This window comes from Schistocerca gregaria, chromosome 2 (genome assembly GCF_023897955.1).
Source record: "Schistocerca gregaria isolate iqSchGreg1 chromosome 2, iqSchGreg1.2, whole genome shotgun sequence".
NCBI lineage: Eukaryota > Metazoa > Arthropoda > Insecta > Orthoptera > Acrididae > Schistocerca > Schistocerca gregaria.
The window spans coordinates 701,990,807-702,007,930 of NC_064921.1; the positions used below are offsets into that span (position 1 = coordinate 701,990,807).

A 17,124-nucleotide genomic window follows, 5' to 3' on the forward strand; every position below is an offset into this window, starting at 1 on the left:
AGCCTAGAATAACAAAGGATTTAATTACGTAACAGTTTTACGAAGGCCTGGAAATATGAATGTTTGATCTTCCGTGTGAAAAATACATAAAAAAGCTGAAGTAATTAATGTTCGACCATCGTTTTCTTTTCCGCAACCACCAACAGTAACATTTTCGGACTCAGTGGCAATGTTATCTACTCTAATTACCATTTTCCTCACAAAACGCGTTTTTAGTGCTTTTCTGATACTTAGAATGTTCTAAATAGATTATTTATTTTACTTAGAATGTTATTAATAGATTATTTATTTTCTAATTTCTCTCATTTTTTTCTGTGCTATCGGTATACCTTCTTAATTATTTGGATGCAAGTAGGATTAATACAAAAAGAGATACATTGTTTTGTGAATCGTCTCACAAATATGAGATTTGGCAAGTAGAACGTTTAACATTTCCGTTCCTCAACTAGCATCGAGGAGTCCTTCTAACACAACAGGACACTACGACTGTAGCTTTTGAACAGAATGGTCAGTGCAAACAGTTAGAATGCATCTTCCGTCTAAACTTCCAAAGCTTTTAGGAAAATTCCAAATTTTGTAGTGGCTGTCCTCTATTTGTCTGAAATCATAGATGTCTACTATTTTTATTTGGCAATCTTCCCAAATAATCTCAGTCAACTGCCTCTCTTACGATTTTCGCAACAGTTGCAACCCCTACACGAACAGAAAACTCTGGGCTTGTAAACGCCTGGCCAGCCAACTATCTGAAAACATAAAAAATTCAGTAAAGCATACAGCATTCGTTTCAGTTTATGGTTTAATTATCGCTATCCAGTGTGATTTTTCCAGGAACTAATTATTGAGTATCACACATAGTTTTGTTTTACAGGAATTGTATTACGAGAGAAGTGGCGAAATTTACGCGATAAATTTAGGACTACATTGCCTTCCAAATGGTTCAAATGCCTCTGAGCACTATGGGATTTATCTTCTGAGGTCATCAATCCCCTAGAACTTAGAACTGCTTAAACCTAACTAACCTAAGGACATCACATATATCCATGCCCAAGGCAGGATTCGAACCTGCGACCGTAGCGGTCGCGAGGTTCCACACTGTAGCTACTAGAACCACTCGGCCACCCCGGCCGGCCATTGGCTTCCATTTCATAGCGAGAACAAGTACCATATACAGCTTGGCACACAGTTCCTCGTTATTATCGAAATCGCTTCAATAGCGTCTCATAAAAGCTTTGCTTTGAATTGCTCTCTTCCACGTTCTTTACCTTTATAAGAAATTCGTTGGAAGAGTTTTAAGGACGTTTCCTTTATCCACGAATGTCATTCACAAAATTCTTATTCGGCCAAACTGAGTAGGAATCATTATTCTTGGATTACAATGGAGTGTGATGCAGCTTTTGTTTTTTCGACAGAAACTCGTCGGTGCACGTACTGACCCCGATATGTGGGTGGCGGATAAAAATACCGCTGTGCCCCGAAATCTGAGGCGGCACCACGCCCAATTAGGCGCTACTGTGCTAAGCCCGGTCCGGTCCTGTGGCAGGGTTGCAGACGGCGGACAGCTGGCTACTAGACGCCGGCGGCCGCTATATAAGACACGCCGGCGCGCTCAGCTGCCAGAGCACTCCACGAGCCGCCTCCTCCGACGTCATGGCCTGCAAGGTGAGGAACAGGAAACACACTCACAGTAGCAGCACCTAGCGTTCCATACAGTTATTTGTAAACTCTAGAGACAATCTTTGCATCTTTTAGATCATTATTCCTCATTAGAGATGAAGAACGATTTTACGAGTACCATACGTGGCGATACTATGCTCGTTGGTAGATGGACTGGCTTGTCTTGAGTTTATACTTTTCTTTAAAATTCTTGTGTAGTTATATTTACCATACCGGCTTGGAAATACCGTGACTGTTTCTGAAAATTTCTGTGAGGAATGAAGCTGCGACGGACCATACTACGGTATAAAGGGGGAAAAAGGGACGAAAATCGATAGAAATGTTCCAATTCAGTTTTACAGAGAGTACTCTACTGCATTGGCTCCTTACTTAGCTTGCATTTATCGCGAATCTCTTGTCCAACGTAAAGTTCCGAGCGACTGGAAAAAAGAGCAGGTGACGCCTGTATATAATAAGGCTAGAAGGACGGATCGTCAAAATTACAACCAATATCCTTAACATCGGTTTGTTGCAGGATTCTCGAACATATTCTCAGTTCGAATATAATGAATTTCCTTGAGACAGAGAAGTTGCTGTCCATGCATCAGCACGGCTTTAGAAAGCATCGCTCCGGCGAAACGCAACTCGCCTTTTTTATCTTGCGAACCATGGATGAAGGGTATCAGACGGATGCCACATTCCTTGACGTCCGGAAAGCGTTTGACTCGGTGCTCCACTGCAGACTCCTAAGGTACGAGCATATGGGATTGGTTCCCAAGTATGTGAGTGGCTCGAAGACTTCTTAAGTAATAGAACCCTGTACGCTATCCTCGATGGTGAGAGTTCATCGGAGGTGAGGGTATCATCTGGAGTGTCCCAGGGAAGTGTGGAGGGTCCACTGTTGTTATCTATCTACATAAATGATCTTTTGGATAGGGTGGATAGTAATGTGCGGCTCTTTGCTGATGATGCTGTGGTGTAAGGGAAGGTGTCGTTGAGTGACTGTAGGAGGATACAAGATGACTTGGACAGGATTTGTGATTGGGGTAAAGAATGGCAGCTAACTCTAAATATAGATAAATGTAAATTAGTGCAGATGAATAGGAAAAAGAAGCCCGTAATGTTTGAATACTCCATTACTAGTGTAGCGCTTGACACAGTCACGTCAATTAAATATTTGGGCTTAACATTGCAGAGTGATATGAAGTGAAACAACCATGAAATGGCACTTGTGGAGAAGGCGGATAGTCGTCTTCGGTTCATTGGTAGAATTTTGGTTCATCTGTAAAGGAGATCGCTTATAAAACACTAATACGACCTATTCTTGAGCACTGCTCGAGCGTTTGGGATCCCTATCAGGTCGGATTGACGGAGGACATAGAAGCTATTCAGAGGCGGGCTGCTAGATTGGTTACTGGTAGGTTTGATCATCAAGCGAGTGTTACGGAAATGCTTCAGGAACTCGGGTGGGAGTCTCTAGAGGAAAGGAGGCGATCTTTTCGTGAATCGCTACTGAGGAAATTTAGAGAACCAGCTTTTGAGGCTGACTGCAGTACAATTTTACTGGCGCCAACTTACATTTCGCGGAAAGACCACAAAGATAAGAGAGATTAGGGCTCGTACAGAAGCATATTGGCAGTCATTTTTCCCTCGTTCTGTTTGGGAGTAGAACAGGGAGAGAAGATGCTAATTGTGGTATGAGGTACCCTCCGCCACGCACCGTATGGTGGATTGCGGAGTATGTATGTAGATGTAGATGTAGACGTACACGTACAGACAAACAAATTATTACAATTTCAGAAAAATCGGGTGATTTATTCAAGAAAAAGAGCTTTACAAATTGAGCAAGTCAGCAATGTGTTGGTCCACCTCTGGCCTTTACGCAAGTAGTTATTCCGCTTGACAGAGTTGTTGGGTGTCCTCCTACGGGATATCTTGCCAAATTCTGTCTACTTGGCACTTTACATCGTCAAAATCTAGAGCTGGTTGGAGGGCCCTGTCCAAAATGTCCCAAACGTTCCCCATTGGGGATAGATCCAGCCACTTTGCTGGCCAAGGTAGGGTTTGTCAAGCACGAAGACAAGCAGCAGAAACTCTCGCCGTGTGCGGGCGGGCACTATCTTGCTGAAATGTAAGCCCACGATGGTTTGCCATGAAGGCAAACAAAACGGGGCGTGGAATACCGCCGACTACCGCTGTGCTGTCTCCAGTCACATCTTTGGCCTGGAATCTCAGTAGAACTGTCTTTTGTGATGAGCCTAGCTTCGAAATGAGGCACAATGATCAGCGGTGACATGCCTGGAGCTTCCCCAGACAGAATTGGATAGGAATCCGACTGTCGCCCGCCATACGGCCTAACAGCCACGAGTGATGGTCTGGGATGCGATTTCTTTTCAGAGCAGATCCCGTTTGGTTGTCATCCTCGGCACCCTTAGAGCACAGCGGTACGTCGACGATGTTCCACGCCCAGTTTTGTTGTACTTCCCGGCAAAACATATTGGGCTTACATTTCAACAAGATACTGCCAGCTCGCATACTGCTCGACTTCGTGCTTGCCAAACCCTATCTTGGCCAGCAAAGTGCGCTGGGCATTTCCCAACTGAGAGCGTTTGGAGCGTTATGGATAGAGCCTTGCAACCGGCTGGGGATTTTGAGGATCTAACGCGCCAGTTGGACAGAATTTGGAACTATATCCCCATGAGGACCTCCAACAACTCTGTCAGTCAATGTCAAGCCGAATAACCGCATGCGTAAGGGCCGCCAGATGTGGACCAACGCGTTGTTTACCTGCTCAGTTAGTGGAGAACTCTGTCTTGGATAAATCATCCAGTGTTTACGATATTGTAATCATTTATTTGTCTGTACACGTACATCACATCTACCTATATCCGTCCCGTTCTAATAACTGTTCCGCGGCGCGTGTTTTTTCCTTACAGTGTATTTCTGGAGTAGTAAGTCAGTTCTATGTAACTACACTGCCCCGCATTAAAATTCCAGTACCAAGAAGGACAACAAATAACGAACTTTTACTTTATACAATACAGCAGGAAGAATGCATGATTAAATTTGTAGGTGACTTGGGGGCAACGACTCTAACCAGGCTGGGCATCGAAATGAATTGGGCTCACCATTCCATGCTGCTTCAGCTACACGCCAGAGTTAATCAGTTATAGAGGCTAGCGGATGGTGGCGTGCCAGTCTCTCGGCAACGTGTGACCAGATGTTCACAGTGGGTGAGAGATCTGGAAAACGTGCAGACCACAGCAATGGTCGAACACTCTCTGAATCGAGATACACCAGGACAGCAAGGACAGCATGCGGAGTTCGATTATTTTTGGAAAGACAATATCATGGAGACGTCCAAGAAGGGCACAGACACAGGCTGTAACACACTAGAAATGTCTAAAGTCACAAGCTATTCAGTCCAGAAGTGATCGTCTTGCACACCCAGCGGAACTCCGTACTGTCACGCCTCGTGCTGGGACAGTATGACGATGCATAATGCGATCTGGCTAAGTTAGTTTTCACTCGGTCCTCTGCACACGTATATTTCCTTGGGGACTCGTCTGAAGGCACGACGTGATGGCACTCCTGTGTCCAGTGTTGGGCGCACCACTGTGTGTGCCACCCAATGGAAGGCGCAACAATGGTCGCTATGCTGACGTATGTAATCCTCCAACCGTCATCGCGTTGTCGGTAATGATACTTGTCTTGCTGCAAACAAGCACATTTATCTCCTGACTCGTTGCCTACATCAAGCGCGGCCGAGCGAACAATATATCTGTACTCTCAGGCGCAAGTCGCGTGGGGCCACTGAGATCCAGTAGGAAGCTGAGGACGGCACTGCTGAACCCAGCAATTCCATAGTCACATGACACTCATGGTATTCGGACCAAAGTGGACAGCACGCCTATTTTGCCTTTGCAGCTTGCTGTCTTCCAGGTGTTGCAAATTTTATGGTTAGCAGTGTAGTTTCGGAAAGAGAACCTGTCATCAGACGGTAGTTAGGTTCATCGTAAAAATTCTAGATTTCGATCACAAAGAAAAAATTTTCTTTGAAGAAATAATGTAAAATACGTACCATAATTTGTCATTGTCGTGTCAAATAAATTATTCATTCACTTATAATGTATGTGGCTGCAGTTTCCTCCCTCACAAACAGTTTTTATGTAGGTTTCGCGTCATTTGTTCATCTTTTTGTGCCGCGCGGTGTAGCTGCGTGGTCTTAGACGTCTTGTCACGGTACACGCGGCTCTTCCCGTCAGAGGTCGGAGGTTCGAGTCATCCCTCGGGCATGGATGTGTGTGTGTTGTCCTTCGTGTATGTTAGTTTGAGTTAGGTTAAATATTATGATGTCAGCAGTTTGGTCCCAGAAGATCTAACCACAAATTTCCATATTATTGTTTTTAGCAATGCGTTTTCGGGTGCTATCGAAAATGATTCGTGGTGCTTGAACAATACATGCAGTCGAGTGTGGTCCTTTTGGGAACGGCCACCAACTAAGTATCCTTTCAACTGATGTTTTAAAAGCAAGAGCAATGCTTGCGGAGATGTAAGTGAACTGCGATTGAAGTAAGAAAGAAACGTAAGCGAGGGTAAACAGCTAAAATCAGACAATAAAGTGTTATACACTGATTCTGTTAAGGGAGTTGGAGTAGAACCTCAAATATTATTTTGTAAATTGCTGCTGAAGAGGTGACTTATCCCTGAGTGTAAGGACCAATGTGGTAAAGATTAAATAGAGTGAGTGTGTATCAAAATGGTTGAAATCTCTCTGAGCACTATGGGTCTCAACATCTGAGGTCATCAGTCCCCTAGAACTTAGAACTACTTAAACCTAACTAACCTGAAGACACCACACAAATCCATGCCCGAGGCTGGATTCGAACCTGCGACCGTAGCGGTCGAGCGGTTCCAGACTGAAGCGCCTAGAACCGGTCGGCCACAGCTGCCGGCTGAGTGCATATCAACAACTAGGATTAACTTCGAATGTGAAGCCAGTAAGAGATAATGTCCTGCGATCGCATCCTATTCAGAAGGCTGATTCCTAGCATCTGCCGTTACGTGGTTCTTAGTGTGCGCTGTTGTTTACGAGCACTACCCTTATTCAAAGACACAGTTTCTAGATCGTAAATCGTAACTGGTAATATGCACACTCACTTGCGTGCAGAAATCAAAGACGAAAGTAACTTCCGCGTGATGAATCACTGCAAAGAAACATAGCTCGATACATAGAATGAAATGATACAGTACAGTATGATGCAGTATGGTACAGAAGATAACTGAAAAAAATATGTAATGGGAGGGAAATAAATGACAGTTATGTCCAAAGATAATAATTACATTGAAATGAGTGGGTTTTATTATGGTCCCCTGGACATTGCAAAAGGTGGGACACGATTCTCAATCGGGTGGGTTATCACCCACGGACGCCACTGCATGCACTGCAACGTGCTCTCATGCGGGCAGTAAGGCTGGTCTGGAGTTCTCCTGGTAGGTTGTTCCATGTCTCCAGCAGCGAGGTTGACAACTGCTGGATGTTCGTTGGTGCATGTGGACGTTCTGCAATATGTCCCCTGTACGTCTCAGAGGTGATCCATGGGATGTAAGTCGGGGAACGGACAGGCAGTCCATTCGCGGATTATCCTCCAGTTCCACGAGCTGCTCCACCTTTGCAGTCCGATGCCGTCGTGCATTGTCATCCACAAAAATTAAGCCAGGGGCAAATCCACCTCTGGAAAGACGGCGTCTTGTCACGATCCGCGCGGCTCACCCTGTCGGAGGTTCGAGTCCTAACTCGGGCATTGGCGTGTGTGTCGTCCTTAGCGTAAGTTAGTCTAAGTTAGATTAAATAGTGTGTAAGCTTAGGAACTGATGACCTCTGTTGTTTGGTCCCAAAAGACCTTACTAAAAAAATCCAAAAGATGCACGTGCGATAGAAGTACAGTGTCACAAAAAGCTTGTCCGGTGAGTGTACCGTCTTCAAAGATTTGGCTCTTGGCACTCAATACGCCCATGCAGTATCATACCTCGCCACACCATAACACCTGGACCACCAAAACGAATATCTTAGAGACGGTTCTTGGGCGCATTAGGTGTGGTCATACATCACTTCTTTCTGCGTATGGTCCAAGTTCCATCGATTTATGTTACTTGGCAGTGAACACATCACCAAAAATTACATTCGTGCTAAGTTTTGAACACAAGTGTATTACTGACATTGGGTTTTAGGGCTACTATGACAGATTGCATCAGGAATTCAACTTCTCTCCTTCAGAATTCGAGTGCATCTCTTGTACATCGCGCCAGTAGCTTTTGTGGTGGCTGTAGGTGTAATAGGAATGGAAATAAGTATAGAGGAAAACAGTGAATTTCTATGGAGGTAAAAGTGAGCGTACAGATGAATGGCAGTAGAGGTAACTGTTCTGAACAGGCAGATGCAGGACAGCAGAGGTAATGTGGATGAGGCGTCATTGTTCTGCTTGTGTCAGAACACGAAACTCGCTCGTGCTAGTGTCCTGCCAGCCGGCCACTGCTTCAGCCGCTGCCTCGTCGATGACAAGGATATTGGGTATGGAGCTCAGACTTAGACAGCACAACGTATGGAAAGTAATCGACGGTGTCCTTTTCAAAGAAAGTATTCCAGCCGCTTTAGGGGAAATCATGGGGAGCAAAATCTGAAGGGGATTTGAAATGCTAGAGCGTGATTTCTGTGTCTTATCTACGGTCTCACTCCGCCACCTCGCTCTCATTGGATAATAGTAGTGGACGGACACTTGACCATCTCACCGCTCTCTGGACCATTACCGCCGACTTCCGAAAAGAGAACCGCTATTTCTCCATCAACTAGCTCCTCAGTTATTCAGACCAGTCACCGTGACAATTGTTTCCTCGATATTGGGGTTTTAGCTAGCGTTCTCGATGCAACAATGTTGTCTATTTGGTCCAACAGGAAAAGGGAAGAGAGTCCATGAGAGGTAGTCATAAACGATGCAACTATCGTATCGAAAAAAGAAATCTATGTTGTTATTTTTGTTTGTTTGTTTACATGTATATGCCTGCAGCTCTGGTACACATCGAAATCCGCACGCCAGTGTATCGTAGCATGCCGCAAGAAGGTACAAACAATGACGCAGACCACTCGTAAGTGGAGCTGGGCTGGGTCATTTTGTCTTGTCTTGTCTTCTCTGGCGGTAAAGTAAAGTACTCTGGGCGCGGATTTCAATTTGTGCCAGGACTGCAGGCAAATATCTGCAAACAAACAAACGAAAAATACTAAAGAGCAGTGCCTGTCGCACTAAGAGATACGATGTAATGTTCCTTCGGACATGCATCGAATATACGTATGTGCGAGTGCAAGTTGTGACACATGGACGACGAAAAGATATGAAAGTTTGGGTCTGGTGGTGATTCGTGCTGGGATGACCGAAGCTGTTAAGGTGACCGCTTGCGTAAAGCGGGAAATGCGGGTTCGGGTCTCGGTCCGGCATAAATTTGCTTTCTCATTATTCCAGTATACAGTCGAAAAAGGTTAATATTCTCAACTACGAATGTATTTCCTCTAAAAACAAATAATTACGTAACTTTATTTTATCAAGGTGGTGACTACGACTCTGTGATTACCCTTTGTACGTTATCAGAAGTAGGTCGCTCGTACTCCTACTGATCAAGTGCCTGGCGATTAACAGTGCAGCAACTATTGTAGAATATGTTAATAATAAAAACTGAACAAACATTAAAATTGGTTGCTGAACGGACAGACCCTCAACAGCTATTAGTGTTTTGCCAGAGAGGACCAGAAAACGGACTTCCAACTATAGTCCACGACATAATATGTGCTATATACATCCCACATGGATTTCTGTGGGTATATCACGCAATGTTGTTTGTATTTAGAACTGAGAACACTACGCAAACGACGCTGCTTTGTCCGTGGTGTGAGGTACTGCCTGAAATTATGTATTCTCGGCACACACTTGACACCGTAGATCTCGGGATACTGATTGCCCGAAAGGTTTACGTAATGGAATGCCCCATGCTTCTAACTGCAACTAATATTTCGCTTTCAAAGTCTGTTTAATTCTCATCGATTGGCCATAGTCAGATCGGAAACCCTTTTACGCCGCGCGGCATTAGCCGAGCGGTCTTAGGCGCTGCAGTCATGGACTGTGCGGCTGGTCCCGGCGGGGGTTCGAGTCCTCCCTCGGGCAAGGGTGTGTGTGTTTGTCCTAAGGATAATTTAGGTTAAGTAGTGTGTAAGCTTACGGACTGATGACCTTAGCAGTCAAATCCCATAAGATTTCACACACATTTGAACATTTTTTGAAACCCTTTCACATGATTCACGTGAGTGCAAATGATAGCTCCGCCAATGCACTGCCCTGTGCTTGCGTACGCGATACCACCGCCATATTTCTTTTGTCATTTCAGTGTACTTCACTTGTGGGGTATTTATTTAAGTGCGCTATTTTCTTTACTCCTGCAGCTGATCGTCCTCGCCGCCCTTGTGGCAGTGGCCCGTGCCGGCTACCTGGGCGCCCCCGCCGTCGTCGCCCCCGGCCCTGCCTACGCCGGTGCCTACGCCGCCCCCTTGGCCTACGCCGCCCCCGCCCTTCGTGCCGCTCCCCTGGCCGTTGCCGCCCCGGCTGTGAGAGCCGTCGCGGCGCCCGCCGCCGTGGCCGCCGAGTACGACCCCAACCCCCAGTACAGCTACGGCTACAGCGTGTCTGACGCCATCACCGGGGACTCCAAGGCCCAGCAGGAGAGCCGCAGCGGAGACGTCGTCCAGGGCAGCTACAGCGTCGCCGAGCCCGACGGCTCCATCCGCGTCGTCGACTACACCGCCGACCCCGTCAACGGCTTCAACGCCGTCGTGCACAAGGAGGCTGGCGTCCACGCCGCCCCCGCCATCGCTGCCGCCCCCATCGCTAGGGCTGCGTACGCTGCCCCCGCCCTGGCCTACGGCAAAGCTTACCTTGGTTAAACACATCCAGCATGTATATTGACTAGAACATACACCTTGTACAAATGTTTTCATTTCATCTTCTAGTTCAATGTGCTAAAATAAACGTTGAACATACACCTTAATTTGGTTTACAGCCCTGATTTATACTTTATCTTCCAAGTCAACAGAAATCTTTCATTGCTCCATTATCAGAAGCAGGAAAAACGCATGAAATATTTAAATGCTTGGTGTAAACACAGAAACAAGACTTGGTGTCAAAGGTCTCATACCAGGCTACATGAACAGTCCTTAGAAACTGAAAAATCTCAAGCAGAGAGGACATTACTAATCCATGACAGTGTTATCAGTAACGCTTTTATTGCTTTGTGTGTGTGTGTGAAATCTTATGGGACTTAACTGCTAAGGTCATCAGTCCCTAAGCTTACACACTACTTAGCCTAAATTATCCTAAGGACAAACACACACACCCATGCCCGAGGGAGGACTCGAAATTCCGCCGGGACCAGCCGCACAGTGTATGACTGCAGCGCCCTAGACCGCTCGGCTAATCCCGCGTGGCTTTTATTGCTTTCTTGAGAATGGTTACTTATTTCTTTGCCCTACCGGATCGCGTCAAGGAGATGCTGAAAATGTGTCAGATGCTTGAAGGTATCTGATGAATGCGTACTCAGAAAGTTTTAAGAAATACGAGGATTGTTCGTTTATTAAGGTCCGATCGGTTGCGAAATGGAAACTACAATGACAAGCAAAAATGTTTTATCTGCATCAGCCACTTCTCTACGTAGTCACCGCTCCGACTTACGGCATCTGTCGTAGCATTGTACTAGCTTTGCAGTGCCCTCATCATAGTAGGTAGCCATCCACCTGTGCTTTTCGACGATTTCCTACACTGGTCTGTAGCCGTTTTCTGTGCCAAAATATTGTGTTAATAGTGGTTCATGTGGGCAGAGATCAAACTCTGAGGGAACAAAGTCCGGGCTGTATGGTGGATGATCAAACACTACCCATCGAAAACGCTGTAGGAGCTTCGTTGCCCCTGCACGGTGCGGCTGACAATTTTCATGAAGAAGGAAACGCATAACAGTTACGTCATGTGGGCTGCATGAAATAAGGCGAAATCTCTCAGCAGACAGTCTTACTTGGCGGGAGACACTTTTTTTGGCATCTTTGGGTGCTTACTGTGTGCTCAGAACTCAAACCTTCATCGAATTTTCGATATGGTTTCCATTTCATGACCGAGCGGACGTTAATAAACGAATAGCCCTCGTGTACTAGAACCTCCCTATGTGTCACTCACGTAGTGACGGCAAAGACAAGGTAAAACTCATTCCAACACGCACAGAGTCGTCTAAGCAATCGTTGCTCGTGCAGTCCGTCCGTGAATGCAAGGGGAAGGACCCCTGAGACTGGTACCATGGGATGTAAGCACTGCCCTGTACTTCGTAATGATTTAGTGGTTTCCAGAATGTAGGTGTATGTGTCGAAGAAGACGAATGTGTATTCTTTACAACGTACTTGGCTTTTAAAGTGTAGAAACCTAACGTCGCAATACGAAGTAGGAACAGCAGAAAATTGTAGGCCTCGCCTAGGAATGCATCTCCTCCACTCGGAATTTCCTAGACGCCTATTTCCCAATGAGCATTCGTGCAACCACTTAGACACTGATGGTGACTCAGGTACCAACAAAAGGGGCGCAGAGGTCAAAGCACTAGACTAAAGTTCGTGAAAAGAAGAGTTGAAATCTTCATACGACAATCCCCGCCTACACTTCCTGTAGTTTCCGTAAGTCTCTACAGGACGGAATGGTCCCTTAAATGACGACATGGCCGATTCCTTCCTCATTTTTGCTTATTCCAAGCTTGAGCTCTGTTGCTAACTAACTCGTCCTCGACGGGCCATTAAACTCAAATCTTATTGCCGAGGTTGAAAATACCGTTTCAGTTGTAAGATTCTTTTTGTTTAAAACACGACCGTTTTCGTGCTGTAATGTGCCCATCTTCAGGTGTGAACAAGAGATCAGAGCTAATAATAGTTTTTACACGCAGTAATAGTACACATAGAAAAACAAAGAAGTTCCATATGACATTTTAGAAACTAGCGGTCGGGCTAAGTGCGGTAAAACCTAAGTCAATGACAAAGTGTCAGCAGACAATACTACGAACGACTACCTGGGTAAAGAAATATACAATGAACAGCAGGACACTTCCACTCTGTGCTGTGACCCTGAGCGACGCGATGGACGAGAACAGGAAGCGATGATACGAGCGAGCGCAGAGCGCGGAGTAGTGTACACAAATGGGGAACCAAACTGATAAATCGGAGTTACAAAAGTACTGCCCTCTGTTGACGAAAGAAAGAAAGCAGGGCCTCTAGCCCAGCGTTCGCAATTTCAATTAGTGATTTACATTCAAAATTAAACAAAAAAAAAAAAAAAAAAAACATCACATAGGAAGTTACATGAAAGAAACGACTACATGAGGGGTACAAAAACATATTGAACAGGGGCAGTACAGAACTGTAGTAAAACTAACTGGAAGTTGTTGACATAAGATTTATGTATAATTCGTAAAATACAATGAAAATGTTTTCCCTTTCCACGAGTGGCGAGCAAATTTTTAATTTAATGAGGATGTACATGGCGACATGGAACAAAGCGTCGCAGTCCGGAGCTCAGAGATCACGCACATGTGCCATTCCTATTCGCTACTAAACAAAATGAAAGGTAGCCAATTAACAGCACTAAAGGGACCCCAATAGCACTAAATGGAAGCAAAAGTGGGAACAATTTAAAAGCTACTAACTAAAAGCTGATGACTAAACGAGGATTATATAAAGCAAGACTTACTGGCTCGGCGTTGTTCTTCCCGTCAACAGATGGCAGAACTTTTGCCACTCTGGTTTACCAGTTTGGTTCCCCCTTCGTGTACGCTATTTCGTGCTCTGCGCACGCTGGTCATACACAGCGTCCTGTACTAATGTAAGTAGGCTGTTTAGGTTTTTTTATTGGTAACGCCGCCGCCACGTAGCGCTCTGTATGATAATCACTGGCTGTGCCGTGTGCAGTATGTGGCTGGTTTGCATTGTTGTCTGCCATTGTAGTGTTGGGCAGCGGCAGCTGGATGCTAACAGCGCGTAGCGTTGGCAGTTGGAGGTGAGCCGCCAGCAGTGGTGGACGTAGGGAGAGAGATGGCGGAGTTTTGGAATTTGTAAGAATTGGTGTCATGAAGTGATATATATATTATGACTACTAAGGTAAATACATTGTTTGTTCTCTATTAAAATCTTTCATTTGCTAACTATACCTATCAGTAGTTAGTGCCTTCCGTAGCTTGAATCTTTTATTTAGCTGGCAGTAGTGGTGCTCGCGGTATTGCAGTAGCTTGAGTAACGAAGATTTTTGTGAGGTAAGTGATTTGTTAAACGTATAGGTTAATGTTAGTCAGGACCATTCTCTTGTAGGGATTACTGAAAGTCAGATTGCGTTGCGCTAAAAAAAATATTGTGTGTCAGTTTAAGCACAGTCTTGTATAAATTTTTCTAAGGGGACGTTTCACTAGGCCACCGCGGCGCTCGGGTTCACAGTACAGAACGTAAGCGTCCTGGTATTCGTTGCATATTTCTTTACCCAGACAGTAGACCGTAGTATCGTCTGGTGTCACTGTGCAATTGACTTAGATTTTACCGCACCTAGCCCCACCGCTGGTTTCTAAAATGTTATATGGAACTTCTTTTTTTACTTTTTTGTGTGTAATACTGGGTCTAAAAACTATTGTTAGCTCCGGTCTCGTGTTTTTCTTAGTATAACATCTGATGATGGGGATATAAGAGCCTGAAACTGGTCGTAATAAATGAATAAAAATAACCTTACAGCTGAAGCGGTATTTTCAATCTCTGCTATTATGCTCAGTTGCGGACCTTCTTCCGACATTCTTGTTTATAGTCTAATCTCCTTGCTGCACTTACTTTTTTTGGCACATTGATACTATAGTCGGAAAGCAAACCGAATAAACTTTGCGACTGAACTCTTTAATTTGAGTAAAAAAATTGAAACTATCATATTCTGTTGCAATCATTTAAAATTACTATGTCTGTATGAATTGCCGTTTTAATATAACAGATGAATTTAGAACTGAACAGAACTGCACTAAAATCGTTAAACTTCGAGATACCTACAGGGATTCTTTGGGTACCTAAGTACCTCGAATGAAGCGAATCCTGAATTGTGGAACAAAAACTTATTTTTCTCATCAAATATCCCATAATAAACATACAAGTATGTTAACACACCATTGAGCGAGAAGGACACTTGCATATTGATTGTCGCACAACACAGATTTCTGTTCATAATTGTAAAGACGATACTTCTTTGCAAGTCACCACTCAACTTAAATACGTTGCCCCTGTACGCTTCGTATACCCGAGAAAGTATCATCAGTTCTTGAATATGGTTCCGATTTACTTTTAAAAACACACAAAAAGGCGATAAAAGATTTGTTTGGGAATGTTGAGCGAGACAGTATAGCCTCCCATATGGATTGTGTTTAGACCATTATAGAGATACGCATACACTGTCCGTTCTAAAAGTTTACAGACTGATTTTATTATTGGTGTATAAGCGACTTCAGTGAAATAATTACGATGGTAGCTTGAAGTAACAACCGTAAACAACAGATGTGCACCCTGCCAGTCAATTGTGGAAAAAAAAAATGGCTCAGAGCACTATGGGACTTAACATCTGAGGTCATCAATCTCCTAGAACTGAGAACTACTTAAACCTAAGTAACATAAAAACATCATACACATCCATGCCCGAGGCAGGATTCGAACCTGCGACCGTAGCAGTCGCGCGGTTCCAGACTGAAGCGCCTAGAACCGCTCGGCCACCCAGGCCGGCAGTCAATTGTGAGTAGGCAATGTTAAATAGTAGACGGCGGCTGCAGTGTTCACAAATCAGAACGGAGCAATATCTCTAAACCAAGTGTTGAACACATTCTCCAGAATGGTTTGAAGAAGAGAAAACTGTCTGCGTAATTTGTGCTGCACGCCTTGACTCCCGAACAAAGACAACGCAATGTGACGTCTAATGCGAGCTGATTGAAATGCAAAACATGGACAATTCTTTTCTGGAAAAAATCATCGCGGATGACGAGGCTTGGTGTTATCTATAGGTAACTGCCACAAAAAGACAACGTGCAGAAATTCACATGATGGGTCCACGTTTACATAGCACAGCCGGAATTCAGTCCAGTGCGATACGGGAGATGGACAACATAGGAAAGAAAGAATTTTCTAACAGTTCCACATGATTCTACACCAATATTCAAGTCACCTGACTCTGTGTGGCGGAGGGTACTTCTGATACCACTACCTGATGTACCCTTCCCTTCGCGAATGGTGCGTGAGAAGAATGAGTGTCGGTAAACCTCTGTACTGACTGTAATTTATCGAGTTGAGCTCATTTCGCGAGACGTATTGCGGTGAGGTAATATGCTGTCCGACTCATCCCTGAAAGTGTTGTCTCGGAACTTCAACGGTAAACCACTCCGTGACGCACAACGCCTCTCTTGTAGCGTTGCCACTGGAGTTTTTTTCAGAATCTCTGTAACGCCGGTGCGCCAACTAAACGACCGTGTGACGACATGTACTGCTCTTCACTGGATCTTCTCCATCTCTCCTATTTGTCCTACCTGGTGAGGTAGGACAATTAAGTGCCTGGTAGAGGGTTTATCGAACCACTTTCAACCTTTTTCTCTACCGTTTCACACTCGAACAGCGAGTGGGGAAAACGAACACTTAAATCATTCCGTGCCTGCTTTGATTTTTCTAATTTCACTTTGATGATAATTTCTCCTTGGGTTGGGGGGTGCCAACAAAATGCCAGAGTGACAAGCGAAACAGGTTGTGTGAATGTTCGGTGCGTTGGACTCAAGTGTGGCAAGGCCATGTAGAGCACCTGAAAAATTGAAACCAGTGTCTTAGCTTTATTTTTTATTAATACAGTCTCGAAACGTTTTGGATTGACGGGGAAAATGTGTAAATGGCAGTACTGCGAGCGATAGAATGCTTTAAATTACTGGAAAGAAAGTCTACATATTATGGAAACGCTAAGGTTGGGGGGTGGGGGTGTGGGTGGGGGGAATTATGCTACTGTTCGCAACAGTTCGAATACTACATGTGCAACATAGAGACGTTAGACGTTGGACACCTTTTTCATTTTGAGACCTTTGACTTTTCTTTCACTTAATTTACTGGGTAACAAACACTTCATTAAATCCTGCAAGATGAGAACAGTATTAGCTGTTTCAGTGAATATATAGCTTTTGAACATAGTCGTATGTTGGCTAAGATGTGATGTAGGCGTTAGTACATTACGTTACGGAATTATACTTCGGGTAACCTAAGTATTAATTGGCAATAAATCGAAATACTGATTGCAAGAATGCTGATATTACTGCAGGAACGTGATGCGGCTAGGTGATTGTGGGAATAAGCTGACCCACTAGCAC

General features: G+C 44.7%; 1 protein-coding gene across 1 annotated transcript; it reads left to right on the plus strand.

Moving 5' to 3' along the window:
* The first annotated feature begins 1,614 nt into the window (after nucleotides 1-1,614).
* Nucleotides 1,615-10,740, plus strand: LOC126334799 (cuticle protein 21-like). The gene is made up of 2 exons (XM_049997430.1): nucleotides 1,615-1,659; nucleotides 10,139-10,740. The coding sequence occupies exons 1-2, from the start codon at nucleotides 1,648-1,650 to the stop codon at nucleotides 10,634-10,636; spliced, it is 510 nt and encodes a 169-aa protein (XP_049853387.1). The 5' UTR covers nucleotides 1,615-1,647; the 3' UTR covers nucleotides 10,637-10,740.
* The last annotated feature ends 6,384 nt before the right edge of the window (nucleotides 10,741-17,124 follow it).